Here is a 23,286-nt window from a genome sequence, read left to right as displayed (position 1 = left end):
TATTCGCCAGGTGCACTTGTTCAGTTGATTATTAAAACTTTTTGTGAAGTATTCCCAGTAGATGTTGGTGATTGTTTGCTTGTTGAGTACTTCGCCGTAGTTGCTAGTGTTGTAAAGGTGCTTTGTTCGATGGAAGAAGTTTTCATCTGTTTTTGCAAGTCTACTGTTTTTTATTTCAAATTCACCTCTGCTATTTTGCCTAGTATTTGATTCGTTTTTCTCTTCATGTTCTCAATTTCAACATCGTATTCTTTCCGATCTAGCGATATCAGAAGTAGCAAGTCGTGCATCTCAGCATACATACTAAGTTGTAGCAGTTTGAGCTTTAATAGGCGTTCCTTGTATCCTGATACTTGTCCATTGACAATCCACTTAGTCGCTTTTATCTGAAGTGATTCGAATTTCGATAGGTTTGTCTTGCTGGCATACCACGCTTGCGAGCAGTACGTAAGGATTTGGACAACATATCCTGTGTAGGCGTGTAGATTTGTTGAGATGCTGCTTTTGTTTGATATGTTACGCTTGATCCGGAAAACGCACCGGCTGCTTTTTGGATCCGGATTCACAATTTTCTGCCCAGTTGAGATTTGAGGAGCCATAGGTCTCGCTGTACTGGGACTTCTTTCAGGTCAGTTTTGTTTAGACTTGCTGAAAGCTGACCTTTTAGAATCAGTAGCTTGCATTTTGACGCATTGAGCTCCATTTGGTTTTCCCTGCACCACATTTCGATGTGGGTGGTTCCAGCTTCCAATTCCGTTTGGCTCTGTGCGATCATTTTAAATTCGTCTGCAAAGCCGTAGTTTTCTATTTCAGGTTTTATATTGGGTAGATCATTAATGAAAATCAGGAACAGTAGGGGTCCGAGGATGGAGCCTTGGGGCACACCACTCGTGACATCCAGGTAATCGGAGCAATCATCATTGATCTTTACGTACTGTTGCCTGTCTTCAAGGTATGAATGCAGAGGTGTCAACAATTTACCACCTACTTCAAAATTCTTGAGTTTCTCTATAAGGATGTGATGGGAAACCTTGTCGGGAAGCTTGGCGAAGTCCAGATACAAGATTGTGAGGTTGTCAACCATCGTCGTACTTTCTAGGAAAATCGAAAGTTGAATTGTGGCAGATCTGTTCTTTCTAAATCCAAACTGATTTTGATGCAGCCATACTTTATAGTGCCTTTAGAGGGCATTGAAGATAAGTCTTTCAAATACTTTGGAGATGCAGCAAAGAAGACTAATGATGGCTCGGTAACACTTGACGTCAGTTTTATTACCTTCTTTGAAGATTGTTGAGATTTGACTGATTTTCCAGTACTTCGGGTACACGCCTTTGTTTAGTACTCTCTGGAGTTCTAATTTGAGTGACCTGCTAAGAGATTTTGAGCATTGTTTCGAGATGAGGTTTCTCAGTTTTTCTGGTCCCGTTGCTTTGTTTAACTTCAGAGTTTCCAATATTTTTCCAATTTCTATCTTTAATTTCAATGCTGTTGGGGATTGAGCTGCGTTGTCTTCTTTTCATTACAAAAACTTTTGAAGAAACGGTTGAATAGGTCCGCTTTTTCTCTGTCGGATTCACCTCTCGTATTGCCGAGGTATACTATCGGAGACACATTTGGGTGTTTGCGGATGCTGGCTGAGTACTTTGGATGTTACTGAACTGTCTTGTTTGAAACACTTCCGCTTCATAGTTTGCGAGGTCATTGCTTGTTGCCATCTCGATTTCTCGTTCTAGGCGTTTCAATTTGAGCGTTATGTTGAGATTTAGAATTTTCCATTTCCGTTTTTTGGTTTGCAGTTTTTTTATTAGATGAGACGTTGGGGGAGCAATCCAGGGCGGGACGCTCGCCCGATGTTTTGTGATTTTTGGAATATTACTATCGATATGGTTTTCAATCCAATCGTACCATTGTTTTAACAGGAAATCGACATTGCTGAGGCAGTATGGTTCGAAAGGATTTTTTAAAATTGTTTCATTCAAGTTTGCCCAGTGTGCTTTCTTGTAGGCATATTAGGTTTTCTGTTTTTGTTATGAAAGTCATGTTTGTCTGTATGATCGTTTTAATTGGGAGGTGGTCTGACAGTGGTTTACCTTGGAATGAGTATTTTCTGTTTAGGTATTCGTCTGTTGTTGATTCAAATATTTGCTCTGGGTTGTCGGTCAATACAACATCCAGTTTCTGCGATGTGATGTTAGTAAAATTTGACCCTGATAAAAGGTCAACTATTTCAGACTCAGTCGTCGGATGAGGACATTGTGTTCCAGTCAGTTTTCGAAAGATTTAGGTCTCCTGTTATCAGTGTGCATTCATAAGGTTCGCAGTTGCTCTCATTGTTGAGTTCCTTGATCATACTATCAAACTTTTGCTTATCCCAGAGGTAGGGTCTTCCGGAAGATAAATTGTATGCGTAGCAGATGAGTATGGGTTTTTGTCTTGTGAGTATCTTGACAACACATCAGGAGGAGCACTGCTGAACGACACTTCTTCATGTTTAATACCCTTTCTGAGAGCTATTAGCACTCCACCATGTTTGGTTGTTGATTTGATCGCATGTGCCCTCCCTTCGGTAGATGGTGAAGCCTGTTAGAAACAGAGCATTGTTTGGAAAGTTTTCGGTTAACCACGGTTCCTCAATGAGGAGCAGTATGTCATAGTCAGTACTAGTCAGTGTGTTTGCTAGGGTTAGTCGTCTGTCTAAGTTAAGTATGCTTCGAACGTTAAAATTTAGTAATATGATTGTTTGTAGTCATTTGCGATCTCTCTCCGGAGCGTCTTCCATGGGTTCACGCACCCACTTTCCGTTGAGTTTTTGCTGTAGTTTCAAGTTTCTGATTCGCAAACTCTTTCTGTCAAAGAGATGATTCATTATTAGCAGTCGTCTCTTTCGGAGGCACTCATTTTCTTCCTTTGCATCCTCCTATGAGAGTTCAGGGCTAATGAATACTTTTTTGTAGTTTTTCAACAGGTGAGCGGATTTAATTACCAGATCTCTGCTGATTTCACTTTCCATCTGGATGACAACCGTTCGGGAGCCTCCTTTTTCTGCCTCGTATTTTCCAATCGTGTGGATTTTTGCTAGTCGTTTATCTTTGAATTTGAGGAACTCTAGGACTTCTCAACATTTTCAATGTCAGAGTGCGGGAGACTTTAAAGAGCTTTCCTGAATGCCCCTGATTATAATGCCAAGTTTCTGAGCAGTGACGTGGCATTGGCTAGTTGTCGATTGTCCTGCGTTTCCCGTTTGTTCCCGACAACTGTGCTATTGCTTTTCTGTTGGGTCTATTTCATTCGTTTTAGTTCCTCCTGGACTGTTTCGATCAAGTCATTTGATTTACTAATACTTTCTTGGAAGGTTTTCATTTGCCTTTTTAATTAGTTCAAATCTTTTTCGATGACTCAGGCTTTTTTCTCACGGTTTTTCCTCGCGATTGTCTTTGCAGTCGTTGCATATGTTGAGAAGGTTTTCTTTCAATTTCGTTAAGACATCAATGCTTTTTTTTATCAAATTGAGTGCAGTTTGTGGTCAAATGCATTGCCTTTAAGAACAAGCATTCGAATCGATCTTTCTTAATGTTTCCGTTGCAGGTGTGACACTTGGCCAATCGGTTTTTCATGATTTAGGTGGATGGCACTATTCGGGTTTATATTTTAAATGGCAGATTGTTGATCGGAGAAATTGTAATACGGGGGAAAGTAAGAATGGGGGAAATTTTTTGCTATTGGCCGCTCCAAAGCACAAAAGCCTCAGGAAGCTACCAGCAAAGCAAACAGTTCTCAGTGGACGGGTTTTTTTAGATACCTAATAGATATTGGCCGCTCCAAAGCACAGAAGCCTCATGATGCTACCAGCACAGAGAGCACCAAGAACTAGACACAAGGAAACAAGGGGATAGGAGATAACTAACTGCAGGTAATTACTTCTTGCTTCCCTTCTTCTTTGAACGTTTGCTGCCACACTTGTTTTTTTATTTCTTCTTTCCTGTTTTTGATCTTGTTTTCAGGGTGATTTTCTTCAGGTTTTGTCGATTGTGGATTATGGTCTCCACAAAATTTGAATCGATAGTGTAATGTGTGTGCACTTTGGTTAGCTGGTGGTTATACCAGATCGATTTGCGTTTTCAGAGAATACGTTTAACACTAATCATCAGAACGTTTACCTCTTTGCAAAGTGTCTGGAACAGATCAATGGACCCGGCACGTCGACAGTAGATTATTGCTTTGAATTGGGGAGCAAATCTGTTCAGCAGTGTCACGAGCTCTGCGGTAGTCAATTCTGTGTTGTGGTTGCTGTCGTGCTTTGGCACCGAGTTGCTTATCACGTCGTGCCAAAGGACAATGTCTGAGCGTCTGCTGAGAGATCCCTTTGTGAGAAGGTGAACAAGATTCTTGAAGTTGTGATTGAAGCTCAGACCCCCTAGAGCAAAGATCTGGTTTCTATAGTTGACAGTTTCCTACCTCATTGCAGTGTAGGGTAATGACTTCTTAGCCTTCACAAGAACACTAGCTCCAACAATGTTCACCATGTCCTCGCTGGCTCATCCCTGAAACTATTTAATGAGTTTAATAAGTTTATCACAACATCTTCTGTCAGATTTTTTAACGAATCCAAAACAAGATATAATTTCGATTTTCAAGGTCAATGAGGAATCAAATGCGGACTTCAATTTAGATTTTCAAATCTCAATGAGAACGAGAAATCAAATTTTCTTATTAACTTTAACTAATTAACTTTATTGAAAACAAAATAATAAACGAATGAGCAAAATTTTAGAGCGCGAAATTTCTTGCCGATTTTAAAGAATGTGTTTTATCGGATAACTTTTGGTTTATGAAATCGCGTTCCTTACAGTAGTTTTTAGACAATTGACAATTCTTTTTAGACAATTGTGTTGATTGGATTTTTTTTGTATTTTTAATAATTTAATTTCTAGTAGTTTTTGGTTAGACTGTCAATCGGTACCTATTAATTTCCAATACCAATGATCGAGCGTTGCCAAAAATGCACAGAAGAGGTCGAATTGTTGATGGCAGTTTTTTTTCTGTGACCGAATTTCCGAAAATCCAATAGTGGTTAGTAATATTTGTTTCGGATTTCGCTGTTGTTTTTTTCCTGTTGACTCTGATGCGCTCTAACAGTTTGATTTTTTGTTTGGCAGTAGTTGAGCAGCAATTTTCAATTTTGAAACTTTTCCAACAAGTTTTCTAATCATTGGAAGTCAGTATTTGCTCTTCTTCATTTTGTTTTCGTTTTGTCTTTCCTCGTTATGATGACATCTTTTTTTCTGGGAGAGTTCGAGAAGGTAATGCTTCGCTTGATGGTCTATTTTGTGAGGTACGATTTTCTGTGGATCGTATTTGAAGAGCTGTCCTGTCATTTTATTTTTTTGCTCTGTTTTAAGATATGTTCAAACGTTGTGTTGCTTTTTGAACCAAATGAGAAAGGTAACTTTGATTACGCATTTTTAAGTCCAGTGAAATGTTGATTGAAAAGTTTCGATTTTTTGATAATTTGTTTTGCGTACTTGCTGGAATTTGATTTATGTTTGCTGTTTTTACTGGTTATTTCGAGATGTAGTTCATTAGTTTAGTCAATTTCGTTTGTCAAGCAGACTATGTGTATTTTTCTCATGATATTTGCTGCTATGTTCAGTTAAATATCGCCTGCGCAAATTTTTTATTCGAAGATTTGATCAGGCCTCAAGTAAAAAAGCAATTTTAGTGACTTTTAGCGAACTACATTTGTGTCCGTTACGTGTTTGTATCTGTTACTCTCTTTAAATGAAAATTCGAATTGTAATCGAGTGCAAGTTTTTTTATCATACGGGACTTTAGTATGATAAAAAAGTAGATATAGAGTGCATATATAGATTTGAACAGAGTGCAAAACTGTTCCAGTGGCCTGGTTCGTCGTGGTTTCCTCCTGCATTGGCTATTTTTGTTTTATGGTTGTTAGAAACGCGCCTGGTTTCATTTTTCTGTTTCGCTTTTGAGTTAGTCCAACTATAATCTAAATAGCCCATTTAATCCTTGCTTAGTAAGGCGCGGAGTACTCCACTTATGGTACTTATGGTCGCTGCAACTTTTGCAACGTTTTAAGGCTGCAAAGGGTGTACTAGGTCATAAATCTTATCCCAGACTTCTCACCTATGGGTGAAATATTTGATAAACACTGTAAATGTCAATCTACACAAACACAAATGACCTGTGTTATCGGACATGCTGTGGATTGGAAAGCAAAGCTGTCTTCCAGTCAGACTTCAATTCAAAACATTCAATTTAAATTGTGAACTTTACAGGTAACATGTATAAACTTAGGCCGTTGCAAAGTTGGAGCGCAAAATTCGGATATTGACGTCAGAAGTTGAAACCATAATATAACTTTCAAATTTACATTCAGAATCTAGTTAGTACTCTTACAAAATAGTTCGACAGCAATACTCAAAATTGTGAAAATATTGTTGCTTTTAACTTGGTTGCAAATATTCTGGTTTGAACTGAAACATTTGTAACTGTTGTTTTGTTTACTCAATGGAACATTCCGGTTCGCTTTTCCTGCTCCGATCTGCCTTTCCATTTCTTGATAGCCTCCACCATATTTTTAACTGGTGTGTTGCTCTCCTCCGTGTCCAGGGGGGCGTGTCGCAAGTACACTGTGCTCTCGGGCACTGCCTCGCAGTAGTCGTTCACAGCACGCATGACGTCAATCAGGGCCGTGGTGCTCAGGTCTCGGCAGTTAATTGCAGTTGTTGACACTACTATGTTGTAGGGTAAGACCAGGCCTGAAGTAGCAAAACTTGGTCAATATATTATAGTAATAAATTTTGTTTCGGTACCAAAATAATAAAACTAACTATATTTCTGTCAGATTTTTTAACGAATCCAAAACAAGATATAATTTCGATTTTCAAGGTCAATGAGGAATCAAATGCGGACTTCAATTTAGATTTTCAAATCTCAATGAGAACGAGAAATCAAATTTTCTTATTAACTTTAACTAATTAACTTTATTGAAAACAAAATAATAAACGAATGAGCAAAATTTTAGAGCGCGAAATTTCTTGCCGATTTTAAAGAATGTGTTTTATCGGATAACTTTTGGTTTATGAAATCGCGTTCCTTACAGTAGTTTTTAGACAATTGACAATTCTTTTTAGACAATTGTGTTGATTGGATTTTTTTTGTATTTTTAATAATTTAATTTCTAGTAGTTTTTGGTTAGACTGTCAATCGGTACCTATTAATTTCCAATACCAATGATCGAGCGTTGCCAAAAATGCACAGAAGAGGTCGAATTGTTGATGGCAGTTTTTTTTCTGTGACCGAATTTCCGAAAATCCAATAGTGGTTAGTAATATTTGTTTCGGATTTCGCTGTTGTTTTTTTCCTGTTGACTCTGATGCGCTCTAACAGTTTGATTTTTTGTTTGGCAGTAGTTGAGCAGCAATTTTCAATTTTGAAACTTTTCCAACAAGTTTTCTAATCATTGGAAGTCAGTATTTGCTCTTCTTCATTTTGTTTTCGTTTTGTCTTTCCTCGTTATGATGACATCTTTTTTTTCTGGGAGAGTTCGAGAAGGTAATGCTTCGCTTGATGGTCTATTTTGTGAGGTACGATTTTCTGTGGATCGTATTTGAAGAGCTGTCCTGTCATTTTATTTTTTTGCTCTGTTTTAAGATATGTTCAAACGTTGTGTTGCTTTTTGAACCAAATGAGAAAGGTAACTTTGATTACGCATTTTTAAGTCCAGTGAAATGTTGATTGAAAAGTTTCGATTTTTTGATAATTTGTTTTGCGTACTTGCTGGAATTTGATTTATGTTTGCTGTTTTTACTGGTTATTTCGAGATGTAGTTCATTAGTTTAGTCAATTTCGTTTGTCAAGCAGACTATGTGTATTTTTCTCATGATATTTGCTGCTATGTTCAGTTAAATATCGCCTGCGCAAATTTTTTATTCGAAGATTTGATCAGGCCTCAAGTAAAAAAGCAATTTTTAGTGACTTTTAGCGAACTACATTTGTGTCCGTTACGTGTTTGTATCTGTTACTCTCTTTAAATGAAAATTCGAATTGTAATCGAGTGCAAGTTTTTTTATCATACGGGACTTTAGTATGATAAAAAAGTAGATATAGAGTGCATATATAGATTTGAACAGAGTGCAAAACTGTTCCAGTGGCCTGGTTCGTCGTGGTTTCCTCCTGCATTGGCTATTTTTGTTTTATGGTTGTTAGAAACGCGCCTGGTTTCATTTTTCTGTTTCGCTTTTGAGTTAGTCCAACTATAATCTAAATAGCCCATTTAATCCTTGCTTAGTAAGGCGCGGAGTACTCCACTTATGGTACTTATGGTCGCTGCAACTTTTGCAACGTTTTAAGGCTGCAAAGGGTGTACTAGGTCATAAATCTTATCCCAGACTTCTCACCTATGGGTGAAATATTTGATAAACACTGTAAATGCCAATCTACACAAACACAAATGACCTGTGTTATCGGACATGCTGTGGATTGGAAAGCAAAGCTGTCTTCCAGTCAGACTTCAATTCAAAACATTCAATTTAAATTGTGAACTTTACAGGTAACATGTATAAACTTAGGCCGTTGCAAAGTTGGAGCGCAAAATTCGGATATTGACGTCAGAAGTTGAAACCATAATATAACTTTCAAATTTACATTCAGAATCTAGTTAGTACTCTTACAAAATAGTTCGACAGCAATACTCAAAATTGTGAAAATATTGTTGCTTTTAACTTGGTTGCAAATATTCTGGTTTGAACTGAAACATTTGTAACTGTTGTTTTGTTTACTCAATGGAACATTCCGGTTCGCTTTTCCTGCTCCGATCTGCCTTTCCATTTCTTGATAGCCTCCACCATATTTTTAACTGGTGTGTTGCTCTCCTCCGTGTCCAGGGGGGCGTGTCGCAAGTACACTGTGCTCTCGGGCACTGCCTCGCAGTAGTCGTTCACAGCACGCATGACGTCAATCAGGGCCGTGGTGCTCAGGTCTCGGCAGTTAATTGCAGTTGTTGACACTACTATGTTGTAGGGTAAGACCAGGCCTGAAGTAGCAAAACTTGGTCAATATATTATAGTAATAAATTTTGTTTCGGTACCAAAATAATAAAACTAACTATATTTCCTATTTAGTTTTTCATATTTTACATTAGTATTGCGATCGTTGTATTTTTGATTGATGAATTTCAAATACTGTAATTTTATTAATTGCATCTAAATTTTTTGTTGTAAGGTTTTATTGACCTCTTCAAAACTTATAATTTTTATATTAACTAATTGATGTCTTCTACTGTAAGTAATCATATAATGCTAAAATTGGGGATTACTTTTGATATTTAATTGAATAGGACTGGTCAACAAAAACATTTCGTTTGTTACACTTAGAGGTTACACTTAGAGCACAGTGTATGTTTTATGTATACGGCTGTGTAAAATGCGAGAAGTCACCAGAAAAAACAGGACTGGCTACTGAAATTGTCTACGAACTTATACTGTTTTGTATGTCTTTAAGAACTAATGGCTTTTGGATCAATTTTAGCACTGAGTTCAAAAAAATTCCCGAGATTTTTTTTCATTTACAACTTTAATAAATATATTGCTTACAGATTTTTTTTTGTGTTTAGCCTAAGTTATGGAGGAATGTTCACTTTCTATTGGACAATTTTGTTCTATTTGGAGTTTCAGGGTCATATTACAACTTGAATGTAGGAATTGTTTGTGACATAACATTTTGCTCTTAAATAAATGCTCTTGAGGCAAATTCAATTTAGTTGCTAGTGGAATTAGACTTAATCTCAAATTTCCTCGCTACCCTTCCTAGTATGGTTGCTACAGGTTTATATTTATTCCAACCAAGTTCGTGCAATTTATACTTAATTTAGGTCCTGTAGAATAATAGCTCTCCTGAACATTTTGTGGTCCGGTGGCCTGAGCGAGCTATTTGGTGGTCTATTGTTTATAGTTGTTATATGCTGTACCTTTTACTTTTATGTGGCCCCCAATAAGTCGTGTTGTTCTGTACGGAATTGATTGCCCTAATGCATATTGAATAACTCCTACTGTGTAGGCGAGACTTGACTTCATCATTGGTCACAATTTTGTGCTTCTAATATTTATTAGCTTTTGCCCCGCTGGTGTATTTTTGAACTATTAATTTGGGGCAAGTTCGCAAGTTCCGGTATTTCAATGAACAAAACTTAAACACCCGCTCTAACACTTAGGAGTTATCATTTGTTACGCAGCGATTATTAAGAAAAGCGAAGACCGTTGTCAATTGACCTTGAATTCACGTAATTGAACTGATCTCGACAATGACCGGTTTGCGTACTAAGTAAGAGCTAATGCTTCTCTTTCAACGTTTCAGATTTGTTTGCTTTGCGTCGCACTTTGAACTGCCGATATTTGAATTGCTGAATCCAACCAAATCTTTAAAATGGCAACTGAGCGAACTTACATCATGGTCAAGCCCGACGGTGTGGAGCGAAAACTGGTGGGTGACATTATTGGGCGATTTGAAAAGAGGGGATACAAGCTGGTGGCGATGAAGTTTATGCAACCCGATGCTGCTCTATTGGAACAGCACTATGCTGACCTGAAGGGCAAGCCTTTCTTCCCCGGATTGGTCAGCTTCATGGCCAGTGGACCCGTTGTCGCTATGTGCTGGGAGGGTAAGTTCAATTCAGTTTTTAATTTAGCAGCGAGGTAATTTTTGTGTTAAAATTCGTTTTTTATCGAAACCGTTCATTCTAGAGGTTCTTGATACTCAAATCGCCGGCTGCAATATTTACACTCCCTGTATGTCGAGGTGCATTGATTTTCAAGGTTTCGGCCTTGAAGTATTGCTATCGCAAGTTTTAAGGTTTTCCTTTGATGTAAAGTCATTTGCATGAAAATTTCGTGAGATTCTGAAAGTTAACTAGCTTGCTAGCCCTGCAGTGGACGATATTTCGTTTATCACCGCATTTTGTGAATTCCGGTTTCGACTGGGTTTAAATACGCGAATTTTTAAAGAATCCAACCTACTGTGAATGTCCTAGACGCTTAGCGTGATCTAATTTACCTAATTTTCAGGCAAAGACGTGATCAAACAAGGCAGAATTATGCTGGGTGAGACCAACCCTCTCTCCTCAGCACCCGGAACCATCCGAGGTGACTACTGTATCGACATCGGCAGGAATATTGTGCACGGAAGTGACTCCCTTGACAGTGCCCAGAAGGAAATTGCCCTGTGGTTCAAGGATACCGAACTGGTCTCGTGGGGACCAACTGAGAACAAATGGATCTACGAATAGATTATATCCCGAACTATTAAGAACTGATCCGATGCATTGATAATGGGCAACTTGGACTGACTGATTTAATTTCACTGGACTGGAAAGGATATGAAAATTTCACCAAACGAACAACTGATTACGGCCAATAAACGTTGAAAATTTTGGATTCCCGATACCCTTAGATCACCACCTACTTGCATGTTTTAATTTGGAACCTGTTCAAATAGCGTCATCAATGATGTTCACGATTAAGTTAATTAATATTAACCCTGTGCACTTGCTGGTGCTTTTGATATCTGGTTATATTATCTAAGCATCTTTATATACGAATGACGAAGTGTTTGTTAATCGCTTCCACTGTGTGGTAATTAACAATGAAGTCACTGTCTTTTTTAAGTGGACCGATAAAAAGTAACGAAGGAGGTCGCCATTCAAATTAAGTGCCAATATGCTTTACAAATATGCTTTTTCGGTCTCTTACAGGCACCACCAGCAGGTGCTATGACTGCAATTAAGGCTCTAATTAACAGAATTATAGATCAGAAACGGTACTGAGAGGAGCCAATAAACTTAGCTAGTTGAGATGAATCTGAGTGATGTGCATGTTTTCCACGATAAATTGAATTTCCTAAAAAAGAGGACCAAGTTATACATTAATGGGTAGGAGATAATGGTCAGCCGAGAATTTTGCTAAATATGAAGATTTAAAGGCACTGAGCTGTCGTCAGTTCAAAAATGCAAAAAATTTACGTTGATTGTTAATGACCGCGAAAGGATAGCGGCTATATTGGGGACATCGTGGTTTTTACATCTTGTATTTTTCAATTTTTACAGTTTGAATTTGAATTGTATTGGGGCACTGTCCTTTTTTAAGATCTGTTCACACATTTTCATGATTTATGAGTAGTGATTTTGGTCACACCGAAACAGGAAGTGGAGCGAAAAAGCGAGTGGTTTTGTGGAGTGAAATTTTTTCTAGTTTTAAAGTAGAGATGTAAAGTAGTGAGAAAATGGTGGTTGAGCAAAAATGTGCTTTCTCACTAGTGGTTTTTTAACATGCGGCACTTTCACTTTAATGTTTACTGCTTTTTTCGATTTCTTGAATCGGATTTTTCTAAATAGTTTTTCCAATCCATTCATAGTTCATTCTGAGCCTTGTTTTTTGTTTGAACCAAATTTCTTTCTCGCGAGTGGTTTTTGTTCACATGGGGTATTTTGCATTGATATTCAGGTTTTTAAATATTTTAACTGAGTTAGAAATATATTTTGAAATAGGTTTTCCAATTCACTCGTCAGTTCGATTTAGTTTTTATTTAGTCAAAGAAAGTTCTTTATTTGTACGTCAGGATTTGTCCTATGTTATTTTTAATTCGTCTCAATCGATGATCTTTGCGACCATTGACTTTTTAAATTTCAATGTTGGGACGTCATTTGTTCTGCTTTTGGTCAATTGCGTGCCTTACCTCAAAAAATGACTTCTGAACTCACTTTATGAAATTTTATGAATTTTATGAACATTAGCCCTAATTCTTGAGTATTATAATCTTGAATTTTTGACTGCGAATAATTTTGAAAGGTTTTTCCTTATAGAGCGAATGTGTCATAAAAATGACAGTTCGAATCTAACCCAAAAAGTCTAGTGGTCTGTTAAAGCACTGGTGGTCAATCTTAATTCATCAGTTTAAATTCCATGGAAGGCGGCTATGTTAAAAAAACAGAACTAAGTTTGGATAGCATACAACATGTGTTCATGTGCTTGTTACGCTGAGCTTGAAGTCGAAGTTCTTTGGGCTGTAAATGCCTATTTAAAGATGCTATTGGTTTGAGATCATTTCAACGTTTGCTGTCTTTGAACGTTTGTTGAGTGTTTCTGGCAGTGTTCATCGTCAGACTTCGAAGGAAAAATATGCGCCGGGCGAACGAACAGTATCCTAACTGCTGTTTTCTAGTCGTTATGCGTTTAAACTACATTCATAGTAGGGCTTAATGGCACTTATAAGCCCGTATGGCAAAAGTGCCATTGACATTGTTGTTGTGTAATATGGATATGAAATGCTTGAAACTATGCAGGTGTTCTGCAATTTAGTTTCCCAAATTTCTGATTTCTATCACTCAATGGTCAGTTTTTCGTAAAAGTCGGCAGATGCCAGAATGATCTGTCAAATGTTAATGCTGGAGGGAGGGTAAAGCACATGAGGTATATCAGAAGTTCAATTTGCCCCCTGTTGTAACCCCCCATTTTTCGTAGTTTGTTATGTCTTGTTCTACAGTTAGCTTTGAAGTAGTTTTTTTGCTCTCGATGGAAGTTGAAATTATTGTAAACGTGTCTATGCAAAATTTTTGCATGAATGTTTTTGCGCTTTCCTAAATATTCTTTGACTTCTTTCGCGCTTAATATCTTTTTGAGGATACCGACCTGGTCTCGTGGGGACCAACTGAGAACAAATGGATCTACGAATAGATTATATCCCGAACTATTAAGAACTGATCCGATGCATTGATAATGGGCAACTTGGACTGACTGATTTAATTTCACTGGACTGGAAAGGATATGAAAATTTCACCAAACGAACAACTGATTACGGCCAATAAACGTTGAAAATTTTGGATTCCCGATACCCTTAGATCACCACCTACTTGCATGTTTTAATTTGGAACCTGTTCAAATAGCTGTTCACCCCCCATTTTTCGTAGTTTGTTATGTCTTGTTCTACAGCTTTGAAGTAGTTTTTTTGCTCTCGATGGAAGTTGAAGAAATTATTTTAAACGTGTCTATGCAAACTTTTTGCATGAATGTTTTTGCGCTTTCCTAAATATTCTTTGACTTTTTTCGCGCTTAATATCTTTTTGAGGATACAGAACTGGTCTCGTGGGGACCAACTGAGAACAAATGGATCTACGCAATTGCAGAAAATTGCATTTTTTCAAGTTATTGCATTCAATATGGAAAGTGCGCTCCCAAACATACACTGTTTCTGGCACTGTTTCTGAAATAGTTTGGTAATATGTAAGATTGCGAGATAATAATTTAAGTGGATCTGGTACCCTGGAGGCCGAGGGATCGAACCCTTGTGGGGTGGGAGTTTTTTGCACCCATTAAACTTTCTAAGCTACGTCCCCTCTAAATTAAAATACAACCGCGTGTTGTTTCGAAAGCACTGCATCCGACGTTGATAGGTTTTTATTTTCAAATGCGTGATTGAGAGCACCTGCGTAGAAGGCTAAATCTAAAAATTGCAGAAAATCAGAAAATTGCATTTTTTCAAGTTATTGCATTCAATATGGAAAGTGCGCTCCCAAACATACATAATTGCTGCTTGTTTACGGGCTCCTGGACTGCTTGCAGTCATTTTATGAAACTATAGGTGTTACCAAATAGCTGATGCACTTGTTTTGATACAAAAAAAACAAGGCAAAAGAATATCTAAACAATGGTTTGCGTGCGATTTTTGTATTTCACGAAATACTGGGCCTTATGCTTTTTTATTTCAATTTGTATGTAGTTCGAATATGTATTGAGGGACTTTGTCCTTTCCCAGCGCTCGAAAAATGAGGCAAGTAAAAGCAAGAATTTTTCGCATTTAATTTATTGGCACTTATTGTTAAAGTTCTGCTAGTTTTTAAAGCTTGCCAATACTCATATATATTATGATTGTTACATTGCTCCTGGTGCGTAAATGCTTTGTTAAAGTTGATGTTTAAGTCTATTGAGGTAGAAAACATTTTTTCCCACGTTTCTTAGTATTTAATTTGTTTGAGCTTGGCGTTCTTCGATCTGGTGAAAAGAATATAAAAACTATTGGAACTGGCGGCTTTTGTTCGGCAACCTGATATTTACCCCCTTTTGTCTCGTGTTTACTTTTACGTCTTGTTCTAAGGTTTGCTTTGAAGTGTTTTTCAAATGCCTGATTGAGATCATTAGCGGAAGAGGCTTAGAATTGCGGATTTTTGATGTTTTCGCGAGTTATTGCATTGAATCGGGCAATTGCGCGCCGAAACGGGACACATTTGCTGCATGTAAACGGTTGCTTACACCGTTTTCAGCTCTACGTATCGTACTTTTTATAAATTTACAAGTATTATCAAGTAGCTGGTAGATTTTGGATATGAACTGACCAAAAGCAAAAAGACAGTAAGACAAAAGAATGTCGAAATTATAGTTCTGTAATTTTGCTTTCGTATTGGACACAATACGGGGTCTAATGCTTTTGTTTTTGAGTTTGAACTGAATTCGGTGAAAGCTCTGCTAGTTGTTTTGAAGAGTTCTATCTTCAAGATTTAAATGTTACTTTAGCTACCAGCACTTTGAAGCTGTTCTACATTTTTTCTCAGTTTTGTCTTTGTTTGGTGCCGAAATGGCCTGTGAATGTGCCTTGGCCTGGAAATGTTTCGGGTTTGTTCAGGTCAAAATTATTCTAGCCGCGTTGTTTAGTGTTTGTTAACATGGCCCGTAGTGGTTGCTTCAATGCAACCGCCTTTAAATTGATAGCCTGGTGAGAACATTAGCTATAATTGATTTGAGCCGTTCTTCGATTTCTTGAAGAATTGTGAAGACGGCGGATTTTGTTTATCCCCCCACCCCGTCGCTTACCCCCTTTTGTTTCGTAGTTTCTGTCTAGATGTTTTTGTCTAGAATTCGCTATGAAGTATTTTTCAGTGAAGCATTTTTTTGCCTTTTCAGCGTTATCTGTCATTACTTCATTAAATTACAGGTTTTACTAAATAGCTGATGGATTTTTTTGATACAAACTTCAACAGAGAAGACATTAAGGCTGAGAATGTCGAAATAATTTTAAATTTATTTTCGTATTTGACGAAATGCGGGCTCTTATGCTTTTTAATCTGAATTTTAAATTTAATTCAGTGAATGTCAAATAAAGTATATTTCTTTTCTCAAAGCCAGAAAATAGGCTGAGCGAAATGAACAAATTTTGGAGTTAAAGCAATATATGTGCATTTATTTCTAAATTTCTGCTAGTTTTTTGGAATGCTATCTCTTCAAGATCTGGTTTTAATTGTTACATAAGCTACCAACTTTCTGGCGCTTTTGTTCTAATTGTGATCATTTTTGTTAATATTGTCTCCGTTTGGTGCCTAAATGGCGTGTGAATGTTAATGTTTCTGGTTTATTGAGGTCAAAAATCAGATCTGCGTTGTTTCTGATGTGTTAACATTGTAGGCATCAGTTGCTGCTGTGGAATTGCCATAGTCGTTATTTAATTTGATAGCCTAGCGATAACATGCTAATAGCTGTAATATATTTGTTTGAGCTTGCCCTTCTTCGATCTATTGGAAAAAGTTAGAATCTTTTTGTCGAAGTTTGTAATCCACAATCAGATCCTCCTGTTTTAAGGAGTTTGACGCGTAGTTTGCTCAGGGAACATGATTGGATAGTCTTTTTGCTTTTGCTTTAAATTTAGTTTATCGGTTTTATTTTAGATGTACGGAAGTTATTGATCAGCAAGTGCGATATTTACATTGCGGGTCTTAAAATTCCTACTTCTCATAAAAGTTAGAACTGCTTTGCACATCAAAATCTTTATATAGATGAAATAAACTATTTCGAAAAAAAATATACAAAAAGATTCAATCACAGCTTGAAGTGTCAATAACCGAGTGGGAACAATTAGGATATATGCCATTTTCTATGCATTCAGGAATCAAAAATTAATTTTTCGATTTGTGCCCCCCAGTTACAGAGCATAAAATATTGCAGGTTCTTCTGGGGCATGCAAATAATATGCACACACTAAGCTGAGGGGAAGATCCCAAGAAACTTAAGGCAACTATCTGAAGAGTAAAATTATTTTGATATGTAAAATTTCTTTGTGGCTCCCGAGTTGCGTAGGTTTATTGTCCTCAATGGATGCGCATGCGAACTCGAGTTATCTACGGAAACCCCTCCCCATTTTAACAAACCACAGCCCACGCACTCAAATGGGTTATTCTCGTTATCGTGAACAGCGGTGGCGAAGATTGGAAAATACGCAGCCTTAGAAGTAATCCGAAATCCTCGGATGTAGAAAACTGCCAATGAGTGCTTAGGGAAGCTAACTGAAAGTCTATTTGACCGGAATCTGACTATATACTATTGCTGCTCTTTGTATTACCAGCACATTATCAGAACATTACCGAGCACAACCGGTTTGCTATATAATTAATAGCAGCAGACCTTGCTCCATTCTTCAAGTCAGTCTTAAACGCCGCAAAATTTTCGATTTTTATCAACCCGCTTCAGATTATTTATATGCCTAAGTTTGTTTGACGGCTGCTTTTTGACGTACTGAGCTATTATTTTGATGAAGTGCGGATGGTTAGCCACTTAGTTTTATTGCATTTATTCATAATTTAACTATCAGTTATCTAATTTGTTTAATTTACAATTATATAGGGTTTTGGTGTCGATTTCAGTTCCGATCCATTAATGTGTAGAATTAACAAAGAGTTGGGGTAATTGTAACTATTAGTGGACAGTTTTGCTAGTACTACCTTATTAAGGGATACCCAAACCGCGTCCGATTGCAATTTGAAATACCGTTTGTTTGTTGTGTTAGAACCGTATAACTGAGTAGCTTGTTAGTTAAATTGCAGAGGTGACAAGAATTCGAAACATGAAGAAAAAAAATTGTGACTTGAATTTATTGCTTATGCGTCATAATTTTTCGCTTTCAAGTGTTTTCTTGTTGCCACCTTGTTTGACGAATTCAATTATGGGAGGGAATACTGTTGGCACAAAGAGGAATATGATTTTTCAACTTACCCAACATAAGTATGGCTGATGATGTCAGTTTGACTGCACTGGAAATTGCCATTTTGTCTTTAGAGAAGTCGCTTCTTTTTCTTGGGGTTGAGAAGTCGGGCAACTGAAATTAAAACTGGTGCAGATTTTATTGCGACCTAGCTGTTTACGGCTGACTTGTGAAATGAGCCAAGAAGGGTAGAAAGTGATAGAAGTGATTTATTTGGCTACTTGGCAGCCTGTCCTGACTTGATTAACCAACCAGGGGCTGTTTTTGTAGAAGGGGAACGCCGGAGCGGATGTGGGTTGAAATGATGCGAATAAATAAAGTAAACAACTCTTAAAAATAGCAATAAAGAGTTGAAACAAATTACCTGTGTAACAGTTGACAGATGAGAGAATGATTTAGAGGTACGACTAGTTGGGCCAATAAGGAACAGGAAATGAGAGAGGATATGAGGAAGATATAAATGCTAAGTGTCACAAGCTAAATTTGAGGCCTCAATAAACTCCCCGGTCATGCCGATTTATCACAAATGCATCACTTACATGTAATAGATGGGATGATAGTTTTACTTTTTTATAGCTGCTGCCTAACGAGTTTATAACTTGCGCTTAACTTAATTGATTTTTATGGGAAATTACGCCGATTGCCATCTGTAATTTAATTTTACACGTTTGTTGCGGTTTTTATTAAAGAAAATAGGTATGGATAAAAAGGGAAAAAGTAATGGAGAGTAAGGTAGAAACTGGGCATAGGGTGTGGGCTGTCGTAAAATTAATCAAGAATCGTCTGTGGGGGTTTAAAAGGAAAGCCCTTTTGGAATTCGCATTGGTGGGTGTTCCCAGGAAAGGGTTGTCAGTGAGTTCCCTCTCTTCTTTGAAGTGGAATAAATTTCAACAGATGCTGCATGTGAAATAGCGACCGTCTTCGCCTCCGATTGGAGAGCTATTTCGTGGGTCTGGTTGACTTTTTAACTGGCCAGACAATTTATTTAATTAAATGGAGCCATCATCAGGGTAAATAGAGGACGAACTAGAGGGCATATTCCGAAATGGCGGAGTTGGTGGAATTTTTGGAGATGTATCAGTTGTTTAATTCCCCTACGTCATGAGCCGTAATATTTACAGAATCAATGACTTAAATGCCACGGAAGAATTGAGAATTAACAATACGAGAACAATTTATCAAAAAATTGATGTTTTGAAGATAAACCTCAAGGGCTGCCAAACTAATTTTTCACGCAATACCCGGTTATGTTTTTTTTTGGAAATCTGAAAATTTACAATTAACCACAAAATACTGTTTCAAAATTAGAAAGATATGAAATCCGTGGTGCGTATCTTGATTGGTTGCGGTCTTACCTCCAAAGCCAGCACTCAGCGAGTAGAATTGAATGGTTCTCCCATCTTAATTAGAACTTACGAAAAACGGAGCCCCGTAAGGATTAGTTCTCGGGCCTTTCCTTTTGATCGTATATCTTAACGACCTCTGGCCTTGCTGTAAAAAATAAGATATTTTTCTCTTCGCGGACGATGCAAATATCACATCCCTTAGTGTAAAAAAAAGGTAAGTTCAAGTGGACATTGAAAACGAGGAAAAATGGCTTCACAACAAAATTAGTTAAACTAGAAAAAAAGTAAACATGAAACTTCAATCACAGAATGCAAACCAAAATAGTGCTATTGGATTCCAAAAACATTAACGTTGAGCCTGTTTGCAAATATCTTGGAGTTAAAATTGATTCAAAATTATCTTTCCGTAGTCATTTCGACTGCAAAACTTAATAAACTACGAGGTCTCATAAAAAATGCGCTTTTACACTCAGAGAAAACAACTGATCGTTTTTTACTCGAGAAATGTAAACTAGGTAACACAATATCGAATACTCATGTATTGCTGCTGTATTTACTGTACCCTTTCTATTGTACTAACATTTTAGAAAAAATCCAAATATTTCCATTTTTGTTGATCTTTTTCAAAAGCATCAATTTTTAACAGTATGCGATCTTGATGTTTATGAACTATCGAAATAAGTTCTTAAATCTATCAATCTTAGATCTAGCTGCATTCTGAAGATTTTTTCATTGTCGTTCGAGAGCAATTCTTTCAACGTTAGTCGGTTTTCATAATTGTGTACGGGTAAACACCCACAGAATTATTTTCTCTTTTTTGATGACGTGTACGTATATTTCATAGAGAAAATAGTTTAGGTTACCCCGGGTTCAGTTTGTTTTAGTATGATATTTAAATCTTTAAGCTTTTAGTGTAATTCTTATCTCCGCGTAGAAGTTTGTCATGAAGACTGCTAGCTTTTAAGCGGCTTTGTGAATAGTTAAACTCTTTTTTTAGAAACTTATAGAAATGACTAACTTCTTTCATTTGACTTGTTAATGAAGTTACTAGGGACTTATAGTGAAAATAGAGCTTCTTTTAAAATAAATCAGCCATATTTTTAAAATCTGACTATTAAGGGAATCAAATGGATAGCGTGAATTAAGCAACTCACTTATTTTTGTTGTTAAATTACAATCTAAAACTGGGATTTTTATTGGGAGAACTTGTTATCTCGAGAGTTTTACATAGAAACTCGTGGACTCTACTTATAAAAGAAAGCATTTGCAAGTTTACTAATTATTATTTTGCCAAAGTTAATATTATCGTTTACGCTGTTTACGACGAGTCAAATGTCCCTTGAAAAGCGTAACATTTTTTCCACAGAATTTTTTCAGTAATCTTACTCTGGTGACCATCATACCAATGTCTCCTCAAGAAAATGTTAACAGACAGTAAGCCATACAGATATCACTTTACGTTCGATGTTTCTTGATCTGATGTGTTTCGTGATGGTATAAATGAATCATTTCTAAAATTTGTGAACAGAATCACTAAACAATATAGATTGGTCAATGGGGATATACTAAACATGCCATCAATTATTTTTTTGAACCTTTTTTGTAAAGAAAACTGTTCTTCATTAACACTTGAAATTCAACTGGAGCAATAAATCCGAAAACGAGCAATTTTTATCAAACAGTTATGATAGGAGGTTGAGAGAGAACAACCTAATGTAAATTGTGCATAAGATAAGCTTGACATAGCTTGACAAGAAGCTCTACTTGTTCAACTTATACTTGGCTAGAGAAATGAAGCCTTGAGGAACAAGAAAGAACGCGATAACGGGTTATAAGAGATGCGCAAGTTCGAGAGCTTAAGACCAGTTGTTGTAAATGGGTAGCACACTAGGCAAGTAAGAGATGCTGGTTCGAATCCAGTACTGTCTAATTTCACAGTAGTTGCGCCGGACTAGACCCCCTAACAAGATAACTTCTATTAAACACCTTTAAAACACTTGGATTACGATTAGCCTTGAGCTTGAAGAGCTTCCTGTCTCCATTTTCGTTGCAATCTAAGTCTTAGTCTAAGTCTAAAAAAAAATTTTGACTCAATGAAATTTATTATTTGAATGGTTAATCGACTGAAGATCATATTTATGACTGATTTCAGAACCCAGTTAAGTCAACAGAAGATGGTTATGACTTTCTCAAGATTTTCAGTTTATATATACACCATATTGTGTATTTTTGTTCAGTTTTAGTGGAAGCAAATTTTACAGGAGACAGAATTTATAGGGTTAGTTTTGAATTCGGAATTAAAAATTAGAGTGAGAGTCTACTTTTTTCTTCGTTTATCTTTTGCTTTCAATTTAATTTATTTTACAATTTATATTGTTTTTTATAACTCTTCCGTTGAAAAGCTTAATTGCCGAAGGCTTTTTGAAAATTCAGAGCAAGAAATGATACAATCAAAAAAATCGAAATTTGTCATCTTTTTCTCAATAAAATTGTATAGTTCCATATGGCACCAAATTGGAACACTGCGCAAATCCACGGCCAAAAATTCAAAATTCAAGTTTTTCAATTTTTGTCGTTTAAAAAGTATTCTCCATGTTTCTCTTATTTTATCATCTGGTATTGTTGATTTATATACCATAACAATTGAATGAATAAATCAACTAAATGCGAGGTTAAAGAAAATGTGAAGTTTTTAAAATGTTTTCAATGCTTCAATATGAATTTATTGCTTTTGAGCGAAGTTAGAACCAATATTAGTATTCGCGTGTATCTTTTATGCAAAGTTTTTGCTCGAACGTTTCTTACTATTGGATCGACTTTTCGGACTTTGACTTTCTAATTTTGAGTAATTTCGAACGTTCTCATTCAGTGTTTGAAGCAGCTGGACTAAGTTGAAACAGTTGAATTTTAGCGCTGTTACAGCTTCCAGTTGTTTTGTATATTATTTAGTCGTTTGGAATAAAATGGAAAAAAACAGTGTCTCTCTTGGAAAAGTTGGCTTCTTCCATTTTAAACGAAAACTTGGTTGGGTTTCCTTTTCTCTGTAAGGTTTTTTTGAGTCCTGCAGATGTTCACCAGCGAGTTTTGTCTTGGTAGTCATAGGGCATTAAGTTTGGCGGTTAAGTAGGCAAACCATAAAGGATCCTTCTGAAGGATGCTTTTTAGTGTCCGACATTTTGAGAGAAAAAAATGTGTCTCAAAAATTTACTCTCAACATTTTTTGCTTTGCTAAATAAGAGAGCGCTTTCAACTATGTTTCTATCCAATAAATACCCAAAGATTGAGCTCACCTGAATGTTGTTTACAAAATTAAATGTACTGAGGAAACAACTTTTGTTTTGTAGAACAGGTATTTAGAGTAACGTTCGTTTTTCTATCCGTTGTAAGGAAACTGTCATCCTTTATTGTGCTTTTGTAAAATTTCAAAGATGATCAATGCAATCCGTTTTAAAAAGCAGCGAATAATTCAAAAGGTTAATAAACGGGATCAAAAGTTTATTATCAAAGAATCAAAATTAATTAAGTTTGGTTAGTTTCAAGTTAATTTCATTTAGTGGAAAGCGTTAATAATATTGCCAGGTAAAAATATAAGCGTACGCCGTGCAGCTTAAAAGGATTTTATTCAGTGAACAATGGTTAAATTGTCAAAATGTTTCGGTTATAGAGCGTGAAATTGATTTAGGTTGGATACAAAATTATATGATTTTAGTGAATGCTTATTGTTTCGATAGATCAGCTCAAGATCATTTTATAGTGTCTTATTTGAAATTACGGCAAAACATTAATAGTGTTTCAGCTTATCTGCTGCAATATTCACTAACGATTTCACTTTTTACGGGCTGGGAATAAGTTGATTGGAGCTGTTATTGTTCTTCTGAATGCACTGCCATGATAAATAATCAAATTA

At 36.6% G+C, this 23,286-nt stretch overlaps 3 protein-coding genes across 5 annotated transcripts; 1 reads left to right on the top strand and 2 right to left on the bottom strand.

Moving 5' to 3' along the window:
- Window positions 1–6,244: 6,244 nt before the first annotated feature.
- Window positions 6,245–6,818, bottom strand: LOC142337044 (uncharacterized). Its single transcript, XM_075386095.1, has one exon. It carries the CDS (start codon window positions 6,694–6,696, stop codon window positions 6,526–6,528), a length of 171 nt encoding a protein of 56 aa, XP_075242210.1. The 5' UTR covers window positions 6,697–6,818; the 3' UTR covers window positions 6,245–6,525.
- Window positions 6,819–8,520: 1,702 nt separating this feature from the next.
- On the bottom strand, window positions 8,521–22,982 carry LOC142336178 (uncharacterized). 3 transcript variants are annotated; one of them, XM_075384802.1, is made up of 3 exons: window positions 22,670–22,982; window positions 18,045–18,147; window positions 8,521–9,055 (listed from the first exon to the last, which is right to left on the bottom strand). In XM_075384802.1, exons 2-3 carry the CDS (start codon window positions 18,094–18,096, stop codon window positions 8,802–8,804), a joined length of 306 nt encoding a protein of 101 aa, XP_075240917.1. In that variant the 5' UTR covers window positions 18,097–18,147; window positions 22,670–22,982; the 3' UTR covers window positions 8,521–8,801. The 3 variants fall into 3 exon arrangements, with proteins under 3 accessions (XP_075240917.1, XP_075240916.1, XP_075240915.1); XM_075384801.1 differs by lacking the exon at window positions 22,670–22,982 and adding an exon at window positions 18,398–18,556; XM_075384800.1 differs by lacking the exon at window positions 22,670–22,982 and having other exon boundaries at window positions 18,045–18,319.
- On the top strand, window positions 10,342–11,668 carry LOC142336177 (uncharacterized). Its single transcript, XM_075384799.1, has 2 exons — window positions 10,342–10,678; window positions 11,082–11,668. Exons 1-2 carry the CDS (start codon window positions 10,444–10,446, stop codon window positions 11,300–11,302), a joined length of 456 nt encoding a protein of 151 aa, XP_075240914.1. The 5' UTR covers window positions 10,342–10,443; the 3' UTR covers window positions 11,303–11,668.
- Window positions 22,983–23,286: the final 304 nt, after the last annotated feature.

Source organism: Convolutriloba macropyga, chromosome 3, assembly GCF_964194025.1.
Source record: "Convolutriloba macropyga chromosome 3, txConMacr16.3, whole genome shotgun sequence".
NCBI classification, from domain to species: domain Eukaryota; kingdom Metazoa; phylum Xenacoelomorpha; order Acoela; family Convolutidae; genus Convolutriloba; species Convolutriloba macropyga.
Note: the sequence above shows the minus strand (reverse complement) of the source record. Positions and strands in the feature narration are given on the sequence as shown.

Bases quoted from the DNA above. Each gene is read 5' to 3' on its own strand.
- LOC142337044 (XM_075386095.1), bottom strand. From the start codon at position 6,696: ATGCGTGCTGTGAACGACTACTGCGAGGCAGTGCCCGAGAGCACAGTG.
- LOC142336177 (XM_075384799.1), top strand. From the start codon at position 10,444: ATGGCAACTGAGCGAACTTACATCATGGTCAAGCCCGACGGTGTGGAG. The intron at 10,679-11,081 runs GTAAGTTCAATT...CCTAATTTTCAG, and splicing joins TGTCGCTATGTGCTGGGAGG to GCAAAGACGTGATCAAACAA.
- LOC142336178 (XM_075384802.1), bottom strand. From the start codon at position 18,096: ATGGCAATTTCCAGTGCAGTCAAACTGACATCATCAGCCATACTTATG. The intron at 9,056-18,044 runs GTAAGTTGAAAA...TTGCTACTTCAG, and splicing joins ATCAGCCATACTTATGTTGG to GCCTGGTCTTACCCTACAAC.